The sequence below is a fragment of the Catharus ustulatus genome, chromosome 3 (assembly GCF_009819885.2).
Source record: "Catharus ustulatus isolate bCatUst1 chromosome 3, bCatUst1.pri.v2, whole genome shotgun sequence".
Classification (NCBI taxonomy): domain Eukaryota; kingdom Metazoa; phylum Chordata; class Aves; order Passeriformes; family Turdidae; genus Catharus; species Catharus ustulatus.
Genome location: NC_046223.1, coordinates 25864656 through 25882883, shown reverse-complemented (window position 1 = coordinate 25882883; position 18228 = coordinate 25864656). Strand labels below are relative to the sequence as shown.

The 18228-nt window shown below is 40.6% G+C and overlaps 1 protein-coding gene across 2 annotated transcripts; it reads left to right on the top strand.

The window, feature by feature from the left end:
• The first annotated feature begins 2279 nt into the window (after window positions 1-2279).
• KCNG3 (potassium voltage-gated channel modifier subfamily G member 3) lies at window positions 2280-16963 on the top strand. Of its 2 annotated transcripts, none has more exons than XM_033054542.1 (2): window positions 2280-2965; window positions 11528-16963. In XM_033054542.1, exons 1-2 carry the CDS (start codon window positions 2355-2357, stop codon window positions 12171-12173), a joined length of 1257 nt encoding a protein of 418 aa, XP_032910433.1. In that variant the 5' UTR covers window positions 2280-2354; the 3' UTR covers window positions 12174-16963. The 2 variants fall into 2 exon arrangements, with proteins under 2 accessions (XP_032910433.1, XP_032910432.1); XM_033054541.1 differs by having other exon boundaries at window positions 2280-2998.
• The last annotated feature ends 1265 nt before the right edge of the window (window positions 16964-18228 follow it).

Sequence of the window (18228 nt, the reverse complement as noted above, 5' to 3'; positions counted from 1 at the left end):
CTTAGCACACAAAGTTTTGTTCCTCTTGAAATAATTTCTGGAACATAAACTCTAACCAATATTTCAATACAGTCAGTAAATGTGCGTCTTCAAGCTGTGTTGTTTGTACTCTGCTCTCTTCCTCTGCAAGCTCCCTATGAGGGATGGTTAGAACATATGGAGCAGGAAGCCTGACAAATTGCAAAGTGAAAAGCACCTGGGTAACTCAGTAGCACTGGCAGAGTTCTAGTCACGTTTTGCTGTTTACTTTTCTAAGCAGATTTTCTAGTGATTGTTCCTGAAAGAATGAAATACAGAAGGTATTCATCGAAGAAGGGAGGAGAAGTTTAGTGTTTGCTGCTTATAAAATTAACAAGCAGAAAAATACATTAACTGTACCAGGGAAGTGGTTGAGTCACCATTCCTGGAGGTATTTAAAATATGTATAGATGTGGTGCTTAGGGACACGGTTTAGTGGTGGGCTTGGCAGTGCGGGGTTAATGGTTGGACTAGATGACATTAAAGGTCTTTTCCAAGGGAGATGATTTGATGGTTCTGTGAACGTTGGAATGAAAAACCTTTCCACTATAGGAAAACAGACATCAGCATGACTAAGCAGACATCATAAACGACCTTACTGTGGCCCACCTCACCGCTGTGTGTGCTTGCCAGCATTTTGGAGTTTGGGTGGGTTTCCCGTGAAAACCGGGAAGCAGACGGGAACCGCGACTAACCGCGCCCTCTCGTGGTCTCACTGCACAACAGCCAGAGCTCGCGGGAATCTCTCCGCGGCAACGGGGACATCGATTAGACTCTAAAGGCATATCTTAGAGGATGACAAATAGGCTTAAAAATAGTAGCGCTTAATATTATTCTCGTTTTTAAAAAATCCCAATTTTTACTACACAATTAGACAATTATCATTTATTTTGATACGCCTAAATGTGCCTCAGAAATGTCAGCTTATAAAGTAACATGGCAGCAAGAACAACCCATAAAGTGCGTACATGTAAAGTGACAAAGAATGGGGATGGGAAAACACCGATTTAACCTGGATGCCCTTTTAAAGACACAACACCTGAGTGACAAATCTTTGGCATTGGTTTGGAAAGGACATCCTTACCTGCCTTTCTCCTGATAACTTAGAAGCATCTCAATGAAAGGGAGAACTGCGTCTTGCCTGCTTTTAGCCCAAGATATTCCAGATGTTAATGAGCCTAGAAAAATATCTCAGTTTGGAGAACTGTCATATTCGGGTAGAAAATGAATTTAAAAAACCGACAGTAGCAGAAATTAACTCCTGTACTTGATGGCAGACAAATGAAATGAGAGGTTTAGAGTGCACACAGGGTCGTAGCAGCTAATAATTACTTTAATCTTGAGAACAGGTGCAGGACACAGGGATACAGGAAACTGCAGGAGCAGAGACCTGAGACCAGGATGGGCAGAAGCAGGGAAGAAGATTGCCTATTGCTCCTGGCTCTTCCCGGTGTCCATGCACTATCCGAGGAGGAAAAAGAGAAGAGTGTCCCTATCCAGATGTGCACGGCGGAGGGCCGGGGCAGATGGGCTGTGACAAGAACCCTGCGTGTCGCAGGGAAGCCCGCGGCCACCCTGCCCTTGCCGGCCACCGGGACCCCCTGCAGCCCCTGCAGGCGAACAAACGAGCTGGGAAAGGCAGGCGCTGGCCGTCGGCTGCCGCGTACAAGGGGCGAGCTGCTCCTGCTCCAACACTTTACTTCGAGCTTTCCTTGAGGGAGGGATAAACGCCCACAAAGTGCTACTAGCGTTTAGTGGACAACTTGGAGCGAGCGCCGCTGCGCGGGGCGCACGGCGGGGCTGGCGGGTCCCGCGCTGCGCCCAAACCTCGGCCGGGAGGGGTCCCCGGAGGGCGGCGGGAGCCCCGCTCCGCTCCATGTGCGCGGGCGGGCAGGAGGCGTGTCCCCACCCCGCCGTCGCCGCACCGCCCCTCGCTCGCCTGCCAGCCGGCACCGGCACCGGCGGAGCGGCTCCGGGCGCGGAGCTCCCCGGCCCCGCCGCTGCCCGGCCCCGCCATGCCCGCGGCCGCGCCCCCGCTCCCGCCCCGGCGGGGCCCCGCGGAGGCGCCCGCCCGCCGGCGCTGAGCCGCGCCCGCACCTGCGAGCGGCATCGCCCCGCTCCGCTCCTGCGCGGCCGCTGGGGCGCCCGCGGCGGCGTCTCCGCCGCTGTCCCTCCCCCCCTGCCTCCCTCCCCGCCCGCTGCCCGCCCCGTCGCCGAGCGGGAGCCGCCAGCGGTGCGCGCAGAGCCGGAGCCGGGGCAGCCGCTGCCGCCCGCGCTGCCCCCCGCCTCGGCGCTCTGCCCTGCCCGCCGTTCCCCTCCTCCGTCCCGCCCAAGCCATGAACTTTGGCCGCGGTCCCTCGGTGGTGTTGAACGTCGGGGGCACCCGGTACTCCTTCTCCCGGGAGGTGCTGAAGGATTTCCCGCTGCGCCGGGTGAGCCGCCTGCACGGCTGCCTCTCGGAGCAGGACGTTCTGGAGGTGTGCGACGACTACGACCGGGAGCGGAACGAGTACTTCTTCGACAGGCACTCGGAGGCCTTCGGCTTCATCATGCTGTACGTCCGGCACGGCCACCTGCGCTTCGTGCCGCACATGTGCGAGCTCTCCTTCTACAACGAGATGATCTACTGGGGGCTGGAGGGCTCCCACCTCGACTACTGCTGCCAGCGCCGCCTCGACGACCGCATGTCCGAGACGTGCACCTACTACGCGGCGGAGGAGCCGAATGGTGGCCCCGAGGGCAAGGGCCGGCGGCCACCGGGAGCCGAGGGCAGGAAGTGGCTCGAGAGGATGAGGAGGACTTTTGAGGAGCCAACGTCTTCCGTGGCCGCCCAGGTGCTGGCCACCGTCTCCATCCTCTTCGTCATTGTGTCCATGGTGGTGCTGTGCGCCAGCACCCTGCCCGAGTGGCGGGCGCCGGAGAATCGCAGCGTGGAGGAGCAGAGCAGGTACACAGCAGAGTCAGTGAGGGAGCCCTCAGGGTAGGAGGATCCTTTATTTTCCCGCTGTCCGGTCCCCGTGTGTCCCGTCCAGTGTGTCCTTCCTGCCCCTTGTCTTGACGGTCCGTGGCTGTAGCTTCCGCCGGCGGAGATGGTCTGCGCGCCTTGGAGCCCGGGCGCTGAGCTGGGGAGGGATGTCGGGGTGTCGGGGCAGTGGCGCTGCTCCGGCTCCGGTCCCCGCCGGGCGCCTCGAGCGCAGGGCACGGCGGGGGGACGCCCGGAGCGGCCGCGCTGCAGGCGGGCCGGGGCCGGCGGCGAACTCGGGTCTGGGCAGGCTGGCAGCGGAGCGGGGCCATCGGGATAGGGCTCCTGTTCGCAGGGAGGGTGCTTCCCCCCGTGCAGGTTCTTGGAGCTCTTATTGCCCCCTTTCAGGAGACACGGGACCACACAGAGAACTTCAGACGCTCCGAAAATCAATTTATGCCTTACGATTGTGGGGGGAAAAAAGGGAAAATAACCCACCAATACAGGTGCTTCTGCTGGAGCAGATGCAGTGCCTGTTACGATTCTGCTCTGGTAAAATCCAGGCTTACCCCCGCTCCTCCCTTTACATCTCAGATTCTCTATGTGGGGAACACACGAGATGATCAAGCTGCACATCGAGCTCTTGCAAATGCATCATTCAAGCACCCCAGTGTATAAATGTAACAGATATTTACATTTCCTTTAGGCATAATAAACATTGCAAAACAGTTGCAGAAAACAGGGCATGAGGTATAAGGCTCAATCCTGAGCCTTACTAGTAAGGGGGAAGAAACCCTTTTCCATCTTCTTGCGACCTCAGATTAGGGTTACACTGATGCAACTCTTGCACTCACTCTTCTGCTCCCTCTCTCTCCTTCTTGTTCCCTAGAGAACGAAATTGAGACCAGTCTGGTAGAATTTCTCCCATAAATATGACTGACAAATAAAGAAAGAAGTAAACATTTCTGGTATTTGCTAGCTTCTCCCTTTTTCTAAAACAGACAGGATATTCAACAAAAAGTTTTCAGCTTCTGCTCTTTTAAAAGGGCACTACAGTGAAATTGCAGCCTTGTCATTATGAAATCATCATCTTTTACCATAGAGTTAATTGGAATGTGATATATTATATCTTAGTAGCCAGATTAATTCCTTGGAAAGTATTTTCATAGTTTCCATTAGCCTAATGGAAAACTGCACCTGTATTTCTCATTGTAGTCGAGCCAAAGAATTAATTGTATGAACAAAAAGAAAGCAGATGCAGTGTGAGAAGCTGTCGATTCCTGCTTACATTCAGATATGCTAAAAGAAGGTCCTAAAGGTTCTTCCAGTTAAAAAGCCTTACTTAAGCTTAGCAAGGTTATTTCAAAGAGTAGATGCTGTGGGTGACCTCTTTGTACAGCAGCAAATTGCTGAGATACTCCCAAAAGGCATGGGAAAATAGATGCAACACTACAATAGCATTAACCACATAGGTCATGTCTTTGTCCACATCTTCATGGTATGGGAATCAACCACAAATTTTCTCTTACAGAAAGAGCTCAGCTTGCAGAGGAACATGGCACAGGATGTGTAATTTTTCTTTCATAGTGCCTTTGTCTTCAAGATCCTAATTTTACTCTTCCGAACAATTGTATATTCTATACCTAGTGTTAGAAGGATAAGGTCCTAAGTACTTGTAAGGTGCAGTGTAGCCAAAGAGTTCCCAGGGCAGTGAAGGCTCCTTTTAGAACCAGAAGGATGACTACCAGTGATGGGATGAGTTTCTTCTGTACCAGCTGTAGTACTCCATGTTATTGCAACAAAAAAATAGAAAAGTTTCTACCAGCTGAAATGTTTCTACCAGTGTCACAAAGGTCTGTCACATATAAGCACCAGTACAGACTGGGTCATTTAACCCATGCACTCTGCACAGGAACTGATCCCAATCTGACAGCAAACACATGGAAAACAGACACAAATGCATGCCTTTCTGTCCACAGGTGACCACCAAGGTGGAGCCACTCTTCTTTTTTCCACATGCTGCATCATTACTAAAAAGTCTGTTATAGCTGGAAAAGAGCACGTTAGCTACAGTTGCTTCTAAGTGAACTGTCCAGTTTAGTTATTACTACTTACATGTGCCATAGGATTGGACCCAATATGCCCAGTTGTAATCTGACTTTATTTGCCTTTATGTGTTTATGATTTCTTTACTTTGTAGTTGTTTCATTTCAAACTAGTTGGGTTTGCAAAACTGAAGTAGCTAAGTGGCTTATTTGAAAGCCTGACCAGAGAAATCCCATGGAACTTTCTGGGATTGCATACTCTGGCAATACAGTCCCTCTTAGGTGAGAAGGCTTTTAAAAATCTGTCCATTTGTTTCTGATACATTTAAAAGTTTGAAACCAAATTCTGTCTTTTGTTTATTAAACAACGTTCCTCATCTAAATAAAGAAATTCTATCTAACATAGTAATACAAAAATTATTTTTTTCCCCAATAGAAGTTGTTACATTAATGCTGAACACAAGTGAGTTTTGACTTGCATGGCACTGTAATTACTAGTATGAAGATTGTACATTATTCCAAAAATATATTTTGAAAAGTTTTAGGAGTGAAAATTGAATGGGCTAATCTAGAAATCCTTAGACTGTGGATTTGGATGTAGTTGGTTATTCAGCTCAACATAAGACACGGAGGTGAGGTGAGAACACCTCAGGAAACCCAGCAACTGTGATCTTTTCAGTCTCTCACAATAAGCTCCCCCCTTGCCTCAGTGTGTTATGTCAGAAAGGTGCCACAGGGATAATTTCTGTGGCTGACTCCCTTGGTAACCATCCCCAGAACTGCTTTGGACAGCTGTAGCGAGAGCAGCTGACCAGCAGTGTGTCTCCAGCTTGCCTGGACATCATCTCAGCAAGTGAGGGGGTCACTAATTCTGGCATTTACAAAATCAGCCTCTTTAATGAGGTTTGTAGTGAGGGCTACTGGGGCTGCCAGCTAACACCAGCTGTATTTGTTTTTCTTGTATGAACACCCCTTCAACAGAAGAGGAATTAAATCCACCAAACTTTTTTCACAAAAACATTACATTGTTATGCCTTTTCATGGTGACCATGCTCTCAAAGGATGAACAGCCTGGGACTATTTCTGATCCTTTGGGATAACACCCTTTAGAAGGCAACAGAGAACTCCAGGAGTGAGCTTTATTCAAGGAGAGAGGGATGGGAAATCTGACCTTGGAATTTTACAGATATTACAGACACTGAAATACAATTCCCTGATTGCAGAGGGATTGCCTTTCCCAGGCCTCTTCTCAGGATGAGGGATGTTATTAAATTTATTTCATTCTAAGATTTTTGCTCCATTCCCTGCCTTGGCAAGTTCCACTTATCAGAGCTAAAGATTTGCATTAGATTTGCAGAGTTTAGGAGCAGACAGCAGGAATGCCTTCTGTTGCTTCTGGCAATTTCAAGTCATCTTTGCTGTCCTCTGAACTGTGCCAACAGATGCATACTGTGAGTCTCTGCTCAGGGACCTGTCCATACGCTGATTGCGAGCGTAATCTTCTAGGGAGAGCTCCTCAAGCCTGTAATAGGAAATCATTTGAAGCTGCTTGACTTATTGCCAGCACAGTTCCATCTACCTGCCTTAAAACTATTTTTCTAATGCTGAATACGAATAGCTTGTTAGCACTAAGAAGAGATGGTTGTCCCCTTTCCACTTAATAATCATGATTAGGTTTGTACTGAAATAATCACTGACTTATCAAGCCTACGTGATTGCTGTGTTCTTAAGCAAAAGCAAATAATCACATCAGTTTCTCCAAACAGCATCTCTCATCAAGAGCCAGTGGGGTTTTTTTTTTTTTAATTTCTGCAAAATATCAGCCTAAAAAATTGCATTTGAATTTTAGACATACAAAAAGTATTATTCCTTTATAGCAGTGGAATTTCAGAACAAACACCTGGATGTTATGTTCATCAAAAAACAGTAAGAACACACCTTTTCTGGACAAGATCTAACTTGAATACCACATTTTTGCTAAGTTAAAACAGTGGGCTGAAGGTAAAAAATGAACCCAAAGACCTAGGTTAAAAACACAGACATGGACTCTTCTATTGACCTTACCAGTTCTTTGAAAAACAGGGGTGAAACAAAGAACAGATGTGTATCACTGCCTGGGCATAGCCAAGCCTTAAACTCACCAGGGCTAGGTGCCAGTCATGTTCAACATATATGGAAAAGATGCTGAGGATCTCAGGACTCAAGATGTTTGTATCCAGATCTGCCCTTTGAGCTGTGGAAGAGATTTGCCCCTTCCCTGGGGAGTGATGGGTCATTACAGCCTCCCACACAAAGCACTGGAGTTTAATGCATGACAACATATAATTTCTACCAAAGCAGGGACAGAATGGAAAAAAAGCCAGCATGGTTTTTAATTCAGGGAAACTAGCTGTTCTGCGGCCTTTACTCCACAGTTTGTAGTGAGAAGGAAGCCCTTGATTTCAAAAGGATTAAAAAACCCCCGAACATTTGCTGAAAACACTCAGGAGTCTTTCTGAGCAGGAATATGATCATTCTAGCTACTGCTTGACATTTTTCACGTTTAATGTGCTTTACATGGAAATAGACTTTAGCAACAATTTAACAAATCAGTGCTGACAGTCTTTAACCCTGTCATATACCGTCTTTAATCATATCATCTGTTTTCCTCATGTGTCCTGTTGCTGTGTATGTTTTATTTACAAGCTTAATAGATAATAGTTGCCACTAAGGAATATTTTGGCTTGATTTCAACCAACTCACCAGGGGATATTGAAAGTATACGAATTGGCAAGCTGAGGCAAAGAATATTCTAAGTTGAAAAAATTCTAAGATGGTTACAGCATAGTTTTCTTTTTTGGTAATAACAAACTAAACTTGTTAGTGATTAAAAAATTATTTCTGAAATGCTATAATTCATTGTGCATAAAGTAGCTTATTCTGAGAGAAATTATCATATGGAACAGAAAACTGAACAGTGATGGGATTACAGTAGGAATGAGGCTTGCAAAGGCTTGATTTTCCATTTATGGACAAAAGATTCATTAGAGCAATCTTGAAAGACTGCTAAGTACCAAGTGGCTTAAAATTTTCTGAGAAAAACTCTTTCATGTGCTTTGGTCTGGGACAGTGAACAGTAAGTTTGAGCTGGAATAGCCTGTAACTGAATATTAGTATTCAGTTCAGAACACAGTATTTTCTGTGATTATTCATAAAATTTGTGGGGAATTTTCAAGGAAATACTTCATGACTTTGTTTTTAATTACCCCTCTCCTTTTTAGATATCAGCTACATTAAAACTGAAAAACCCAACCAACCAAAAACTGTGATGGGAGTTTTTAAAATAGGTAGTATATTTTTACCAAATAAAGTCACTATTTAATTATATAGTTATTATTATAGTTTAATACAGCAGTATTCTAAACATAGGCAATAGAAGCAGTCTGTCCTGTGAATGTGCAGAAAAATTTTAAGAATTGATTATGAAAACTGCAGATACTTTAGCCTTCTGAGTATATACCTTTTATTTGGCTTTAACTTCATATTCTGTCAAGTTCTCCTAAGGACGTACTGTTAAAATTGCTTTCCTTATTAGATGTTATTTATCCACTGATAAGGTTAACTATAAAGATAAGTCACTGCAAGGCGAGGAGACTTGATCTGAAAGTGGAAATGTAGAAAGTAGCACTCCAGATTTCCCAACATGCCAGAGGTTCCTAGTTTTTCTCACCAAGGCACTCATTTTTGTGTGATTCACCAGTACTGCCAAAATCCAACTACACAGGCAAAAAAGGAGTGACAAGAGAAGAAAAATGAAAAATGTTTCACTGATGCCCGAAAAGTAAGTAGAGGAAGGAAAAAAATTAAGGGACACCCTTCTTCATTATCTCCTCCCCAGCCAGGAGAAAGAAGGATAGGTGCAAAATGGAGAAGTGGAAGTGCAAGTTAAAATAGAGTGGCATTAATGTATCCCCCACTGCCTTGATCTCACTTTGTCATTTTTGCATCAGTGATGTTCCTTAGCTCACTTCCAATCTCTTCTACAAGAATATACTTCTTCAGTCCTTCTACAGAAGTATAACTGATTTACAGTATTTCTTGTCCCAGGAACTGCCAGAGTAAAACAATGGATTGATCATATTTCATGGACCTTTACTTGTACAACTATTCCCCAAATTTATATGACTACTGAATCAATGATGATTCATGAAGAAAATTTCTACTGTATCACAATGATCAGGACATAACTTCCTTAAATCTCAGCCCAGAGAGAGCCTGTCTAAGGGGTGACAAAATGGAGGAGTCATGTTTCTGCTATTATCAGGGCATCAGGAGGAAATATCAAGTGAAAAAGCTTTAAATTGTATAATTACAAATTTCTTTTGCATTTAAAAGCTTCATGCCATAGGATACAGACAACACTACCCGAGAAATCTCATAAAATGTAAAGAAATAGTCTGTTGGAGTTGTTGAATATTCCTGGCTGTAACTTTCTATCCAGATACAATTTTTCTTTTAAAAATTACATGAGACCTCAACTAGCCAACATATAAGCACATTCAGACATCATCAGTTTGTCCATTACCATGATCTTGCTGTTCCATCGTACTGGGGAAATCTTAGGTATTTCCTCATCATAAGTAAAGGGATTTAAGTATACTTACCCATTTTTTTCTTGATTTTTTTCAAATCTAAAGTTTCCAAAAGCTTAATTTTTAAGAGAACACCTAATTCTTAAGAGCTGATTTTGAATTTCAAAGTTCTTTCCATCAAAAAGTGCTAATATGAACTAGAGTTCTGCAAGCCCTTTATGAAGAAAGGGACACTTGCTTACAGAACTTCCATTGTTATTCATAAAAAAGAAAAACATGGTCAAATCTTATGCAACTAAATATTTAAGTAATTAATTTATGTTCATTTAAATTTACTGTGGCTAAAATTACAATGTACCTTATGACTTTACATCAAGTGACTGTTACTATTTCTTCAAATTTTAGTTTAAAACTAAAGAGAATGAATGAAAAAAATTAATGAAACCTAAGTAAAATTTTAGTATGTAAAATGTCTATGAAAACATTAGTTTATAGAATCTATAATTACATAATTTAGAGAATTATATTATCATTTTAACAGGCTACCATCTTATTAATAACAATAGATTTCAGAACTGGTAAGAAATTATGCAGATGTGTTAGGGAAAAAGAATTTTAGGTTTGAAATGACAGTTGGATATTCACTTGCAAATCAAAATGTTTCTACAGACACTACCTTGTTAGAGTCCTTGCAGTTGTGAAAAACTCTGGTTGTATTTTCTGGCAATATTTTCAAATCTCTGATCTCATACCGATTTGGTTTCTGAGCTGTTGGTAAGAGAAGGCGTCAGTGATGGGCTTTTTCTTTGCTCAAACTGTTGGTTAAAAAGATAAATGGAGGAAGGAAGGGAAGATTAGCTTCCATGTCCTCATGTATTAAAAAAGTGAGCACAGTCTGAAATCTCAGGGAGATTTGTGACCATGTGGACAACAGTTACTAAATAATCTTTGAGCGACATTTTTTTCTTATGTTTCTACCTTCCATCGGTGTCAAGTTGGGATATTTTCAAATCTCATTCAATGCACTAGGACTTGAAAATATTTAAGAACATACTGAAATTTCCTTCCGGGATTTCTTCTGCGTTTGGCAAGAAGAGGATCTTGCCTATCATAACCTTTGGTTACCTTGACATTTTTTCTGCAATGAGGACTTACATTTACAGCAAAAGAGAAAATTCAGTAATGCAGAGAATAGTGATAAATGGGAGCTTAGTACTTCATGGATGCAATACTGAAAAATAAAATACCATCTGTATTTAGTGGCAATACCTATATAGGTTTGAATTTAGTTTTAGGTAAGCCCGTGTTTGGGATGATTAGACAGGCTGGTTTAGGCTGCTTCCTAAAGAACTGATAGTCATTAATCATCCAATGCAAATGCTTATTTCTACCTACTCCATCTCTATTTTAGTTTAGTACTCTGGTTCTATATACTGCTATTCATAACCAGACAGTTCACTGATCTACAACCCTAGGCATTCCCAAGTGGATCAGGCTGCACTGACTTAGGGGAAAAAAAACAATTAAAAAAAAAATTCTCCAAAACTCAATGAACTAAAAAAAAACCCCGAAAAACCACAAACCCAGCTGTTCTAGTTAAGGTTACACATTGGCATTGGTGTCCTACACTGCAATTTTCTGTACAGTCACAGTTTTTGTAGGCATTTGCCCAGTACTATAACTAGTAGCAATCCATAATTCAAAGAAAGTGATCCATGAGTGAGTTCTTAGCAATTATCAGTTTAAAGTCTCACTAAATCCTCAGGCTAATTGCTGAAATCCAGTGCCAGGTGCAGGACAAGGATGGCATGGCTTTCTGTTTGTTGTCTGTCAAAGTCTGAGTGTTACTTTGGTAATATCTGTGGACAAACCGAACATACCCTGAAGACTTTGCCCAGAGCATAAGTACTGTCCTTTGTTTCTTTTGGCAGGATAATTGAAGCTATCTGCATAGGCTGGTTCACTGCAGAATGCATTGTGAGGTTCATCGTCTCCAAAAACAAGTGTGAGTTTGTCAGAAGACCTCTCAACATCATTGATTTGCTGGCAATTACTCCTTACTACATCTCTGTTCTAATGACAGTTTTCACAGGGGAAAATTCACAGCTTCAGAGAGCGGGAGTCACCTTGAGGGTCTTAAGAATGATGAGAATCTTTTGGGTGATTAAACTGGCCCGTCATTTCATTGGCCTTCAAACACTTGGTCTGACTCTGAAGCGTTGTTACAGAGAGATGGTGATGCTACTTGTCTTTATCTGTGTTGCTATGGCAATTTTCAGCGCACTTTCACAGCTTCTTGAAAACGGGCTGGACTTGGGAACAAAGAATAAGGATTATGCCAGCATTCCTGCTGCTTGTTGGTGGGTGATCATCTCGATGACCACAGTTGGTTATGGTGACATGTGTCCCATCACTGTACCAGGAAGGATTCTTGGAGGAATTTGTGTGGTTAGTGGCATCGTTTTATTAGCCCTGCCAATCACCTTCATTTATCACAGCTTTGTGCAATGCTACCATGAGCTCAAGTTCCGATCTGCTAGGTACAGTAGAAGCCTCTCTGCTGAATTCCTAAATTGACCCAACTGGCATTCTGGTGTACTTGCTTGCTAAGCTTTGTCTTAGAAGAGAATGGTGGAAGGTCCCTTCGCGTGTCCTCCTTGACTGGATGGTCCTGTGGAACAACATTCTCACCAGCCTGGAGAAAGCCCGTCACCATTCAGACAGGAAGGATGGCCATCTGCCTTGAGCACCTTGCAAGGAGAGGGAGTGATGTTTCAAATTTGAGAGAACAAAATTAACAAAAGAGGATTCAGAAATCCTCAACCAGACCAGTTTGGTATTCAGTTTGCCTTCCCACAAAAAAAGCAGAACAAAAAATGGGTGTAACACTGAGATCTGTCATTCCTGTAATTATATACTAAACCATTCTAAGCAAAGTGTAGCAGATGTTTTTCGAAGATTCCAATATCTAAATGCTTCACAGAGGCATTGATAGCTTCTTGCCTGAGGTATCTCCACTTTTAACTCAGATAAAACAAATTATATGCTGAAGGAGAATCACTTGTACTTTTGTGCTTTGCAACAAAGTAGAGCTGGTTCTGTGACTCAGGAAAGATGAAGAATATAGGTCTATAGGACAAAAAAAAACTTTGAGGCCTGATTCTGATCTTTGAGGAAGCACATAAATCTTCTGTAAACCCAGTGAAGTCAGTGGCTCTGAATTTGAGAGTTCACAAGGAAGTGCAAGAAGTGAACTTCCAAATGTTGTAAGCAAGGACTTCTTTAGGTCACAATTAATTTCTTCTCTGGAACCAAACTGTAAGTAGAAGCAAGTATTGCATTTTACAAAGATCAGCATAAGAAATCAGGGATTGACATATATAGTTCCTGGTAGGTTACTGGGGGAGCTCTCCAAATTTTATATATATTCAGCTCAATTCCATCCACCTAAAGTTACATACTCATAAGCACAGATTTTCCCTCCTTGACCTCCTCCCTGCCCCACATATCTTAAACATAGATATCATAGTGAGAGTCCTCTTAAGACAAATTGTAAAGATTTCATCATTTGAAGTGGCCTGGAGCAAGCACTGAAAAACAAGAGCACCTGCTCCCTGTCAGATGAGACTCTTCATCATCTTAAATTCCACAGTCCTTTACTGAAGGATATACCTCAAAGGAAGTTTTAAAAGCAACTGTACAAAGCCCAGAGCATACCAAAGAAAGTAAAATGTAGAAATGTGAGTTGCACTTGGCAAAATAGTGTATTCTCCAATGTTACTAGAAAATGAAAATGAATCAAGTTGGGTTCTGAAATACTTCTTGTGTAGTATTGCTTAATAGCATTGTTCAATATAATTCTGAAAGGCTGCTACATAGAAATGTGCAGTTAGATACTAAAACACATTAAGGTACAGCTTTACAAATTTGGGTACCAATAAACATCAACAGGGAGCTTTCATGCTAACATGAAAGTTCAGAGTCATCAGCACAGCTGAAATTTGTGTGCTTGCCTGAAAATACTGCATTTACTCTTACTGTGCTGTAGAGGCGTCTTTTATACATGTAATTGTGAAAGGCTTTAGAAGTGAAATGAGTACCACCTAGAAAACACATCTCTGGAATTCCTCACTCAAATAAACCTGCCATATTGATCAGTAACCAGTACATTGAAGGCTCTTCCCTGAGACCTGAAAGAGTCATTATCATTTTAAGTGGTCTTAGTCTTAAGTAGTCTTAAAGAATCACATTGCAATCACAACTTTTCTGAAGACCTGCAAAGAATTTTAGTAGAATTTACAGACAAGCTTGACTTTCCCTTCAAGACTCCATAGTTAAGTGCTGTTACAGCCATACCTCTATTTCTTGCCACTGGTGTGTTCCAAGGTTAGCTCTGTAGTTCCCTACACTACTATATTTATGCCTTTTCTATCAAAATCATGTTGCTCGGAAACCTGCTCCAGCATTCCACAGAGAAGTGAATATGAGATCAGCAAAAATGTCTTTCTTAGGTGAGATTCACAGCTGATGTTAGTTAGGCAAGTTGTGACTTCAGAGACACTTAGATGTTTTACAGCAGTGGAGATGCTGGCTCTGTATTCCTGCATGTGTACCTATATATATCCTGCATATATTATATATTATAGTCAGTTGAAACGTTGGGGTTTTTTATTCCTCACAAAAAATTCCCTCCTTGACAAAATTAAAATTTCAGACTTCAATCTAAACATAGATGTTGAAGAAAATGATATTTTCATCTTCTAATGAAAAGTTACCAATAATATTATTTTTTTTTTTTTAGCTAAAATAGGTTAAAGACCCCATGTAAGAACTTAGCCCTGCAGACTTTCATGCGCTGTTTTGAATGCTTGGGAAAAATACTATATGTCATAAAACTCCTTTTAACTTACTTTGTCTTTTGTCCACGTATTGTATTTAACCAAACCAATACTCTATGATACAACCCTCCTCCACAAAATGCTTAAAACATCATCGTGATGACAATAGCTTAAAATCCATACAGAATATGAATATAAAGTATGTTGCAATCTTGATTTCAAGACAAAATAAAATGTGTTTCAGCACCACCTATAAATCTAATCTTTAGATGCCTGTAGAAAGGAAAAACATAAATTAATGCACATAATAACTCGCGAATACCAATTTGAATCATTTTTGCATAAGCAATTAAGGACAGGAAGTTTTCGACAATCCACGCTATATATGGTATACAACAAAATGTTTCATCCTTTATGAAGTGTTTTTCAGATGAAAAATCCTTTCCCAGTGTAAAAACATAAATCTAATGAAAATAACTGTGTAAAGGAATAGGTCTGTGGAGATTATCTTAAGTCATACTGTGGGTTTTTTTGAACAGTTTGTGTTCAATTTTTATATGGCAAAATGTGAACAGAATGATCTAATTTTTTAATTTGAGTTAAAATAAAATATTTTAAAACCGCTGTATATAAGCCCACTAAGGAGAGATCCTGTGATGGGTTTTTTGGTGGGTTTTTGTTTGTGTTTTTTGTTTATTTGTGGGGGGTTTGGGGTTAGTTTTTTTTTTTTCTGTTTCTATTCTTGTATGGTTATCAGTGTGTAGACTTTAGTTTCCTTACAAACCAAGTAGAAATAAAGTAATCTTCATGGTAGCCTTAAACCAGAATTTTATAGGGTAATTAGGATGCCTGACTTCTAGTAATAGATGTCATCTTATTTTCAATGGACCAATGGTTTTTTTTTAAGTGAAACTACAAAATGTGAATTATATGTGTAGTCAAAAATAAGCATATTTTTAAACAGTTGAAACTGTTTTATAAAATTTTCTGGAGACCATGTTTTATGCAGACATGGGATGCAGCACTCAATTTCAAAGTGCAGCCTTTCAAAGCCAAAAGCCAGGTGAAGGCAAGCTGGCTCATCTCTAATCATTGCCAGTCTGAACCCTATACAATGAAAGACTTCATGGGCAGTTTCTCTTGGAAACATTCACATCTGGAACAAATTACATGAAATACAAATAGAGTAAAACTGGAGAAAAATGAAGACAGCTTGTACAATTGTGATCCAGCGTTTTGGTTCATCTAAAATGGAAACCAATGTCAATGAGTTTTGAACTGCCAAAGTTAATCATACATTATACACTAGGTTCAAACTCTAGAACTGATTTATTGGGAATTATATATTGGCTGTAATCCTTCAAAGTACTTCCTGTCACTTAAAAGTACTTTATCATTAATGAAGTCCCTGAAGTGTAAAGCTCTCTAGGGTATTGTCCTTCTAAAGTTCTACATGAAGCATCACCCCAATATCACAATGAAGGGAGTATTATCCTTTCCCTTGATGTAAGGCTTGAAAAAAATATTGTCATGATGAGTACCCACCAAAAAAATATTAATTTTGTTGACTATGATATTAAACAGTCTTATCAGCATAGGGATGAGCCATATAAAAATGTGTTACTAATTCTTATTGTATGGTGGCTTATTGCAGTGTGCATAGCAGCAAGTTTGAGAAATACTAAAATTCTGGTAGTGTAAGATTCCTATCTTGATATCCCTGTATTTAAAAGAAAAAGCACAGCTTTTTCATATCCTGTTTCCAATTAATGCCTGTAAAGGAATTGATCTTCCTATTCCAAAGTAAAACTGAAGTCCTTATGGGTTCAAAACACTTGTCTCTTCCCTTCTGGGTAACAACTACAAAAATCTTATCAGATCTGAATGTCTTCCAGGAAGTGGACATATGCACACACCAGCCAGCTAAATTCAGCAGCCAAACCCCAGCAGTTTCCTGGGAAGCAGCATAATGAACAAGGTCTGTTGTGCTCTGAATTTTATCTCACCTAAGAGGTTCAGGATCACTAGAAGTTTTTAGAATTATTATTTCAGATGAAATACTAAGGAGACATTTGCTGGAAAGTTATATAAGCTATGTATAGCAAAAAAAGATACTGCTTTATAAAAAAGTTTTCATTGATTTTAAAAAGAGGAAACTGGTTTCATTTTCTGTTATTTGTTTGTAAAAACAAATACGCAGGTCATGATGATAATTATTGCTACATAAATCAGACCCCTGTTTAAAATACAGAAACTTAGTATGAAAAATCTTCCAGCTTTGCTAGAGCTGTAACAGCTTCCAGTAGCTGAAAACCTGCCCCAGCCCACAGGGAGGAACAACAAAACATGGGTTTACTTGTAAAAAGGCACAACACAAATCAGGGAGTGTGTCTCAGACAACAGACAGGTTAAGCATCAAGCTGCACAGTGAGCATCCAAGATTGACAATCTGCCTGACAACAAATGTTAAGAGCCACAGAGGAATGTAAATCTATGGACAAATTAATAAAATACGAATTTTCGCAACTACTCATTTTAGAGTCTGTTATTCATTACAAATGCAAAAGTTTATTATTTCACAGATCCTTAATTTTATATATTGGCTGATTATCTGTAAAGAAAAATGTACTCTATAATTTGAAAAGGTAATAAATATGGGGGGTTTTATGTGAATACAGAATTAATTATATAAAATAATGTAATAAAATTTGCTGGTCTTGTTGCTGTATTTCATGGACTAGTGGTCAAAACACAAATGTTTATAAAATGTGTTCTTTTAAACAAGTGAATTCTATGGCTATTCATACTGTACCTCTGCAAGACCTTTTTCTTTAACAATTTTTGGCTACAGAGAAGTTTGCCATTTAGAACCCAGGAGTTGTAATCAATGTAAAATTTCATTATTTGATCCAGAAGTAAGTCTGAAGCAAATAATAAAGTTAAATATCCACAGGCTTATTCCTCAGCAACTGAAGATCTATGGTAATTATGGACTGTCAAAACAAAATGAAAAGCGGCCATGTAACACACATATTATTCCTCAGATATTATTTTTGAAAATTAATCTGGAAAAATTGATTGAATTTGGGTCCAAGTTCACTGATTTTTTTTTTAATATTAAAAAAAACCCCAAGCCAACCACAAACGTCAACATAGAATTCATTCTGGAATGTCAACACAACCAGAAATTTCAGCAGTGCAATCTTTGCATTATTGTGAATGGATCTGAGACACTCTCTTGATGCTTTAACTGCAGCTATTTCAAAAGTACTTTTAAAAAAAAAGTACTTCATAACTAATATTCTTGTAAAAAAAAAGTTGAATATTTTAAGAGATCACTGAATTATAAACTATTCTGGCATCAATCCTCTGCATTTTTATGAGAACGAACAGACTTTTCACTTGGAAATCATGACCATTTTTAGGTCTGTTATTTATTAGTTTTAAATATTTTACATAAAATCAGACAGAGAAGAAACAGAAGAAATAAAGCAGATGTCCACATAGTCATAGAAGTATTTTTTTAGAAGTGTTTTTCCTAAAAGGACTTCTAAAATATTTGGAAGCATAAGAGGTTTTTTAATGTTTAAACACAGTTTCTGTTTTGCAGATATGCTGAGCACTTGCATCTTCCATTAATTTGAGATACAGCTGTAAATGCATGGGATCCTCCAAGAGAAGATTGATTCTTTCTCCCTTGGGGAATATTTTATAATTTTTTTTTGCCATAAGATTTTTTAAAAGAAAACACTAAAGAAGATCATTAAAATCTAGGAAATCTAGAATTTCAACGT

Coding starts and splice junctions, on each gene's coding strand:
- KCNG3 (XM_033054541.1), top strand. CDS start 2,355: ATGAACTTTGGCCGCGGTCCCTCGGTGGTGTTGAACGTCGGGGGCACC. Junction 2,999..11,527: donor TCAGTGAGGGAGCCCTCAGG/GTAGGAGGATCC, acceptor TTCTTTTGGCAG/GATAATTGAAGCTATCTGCA.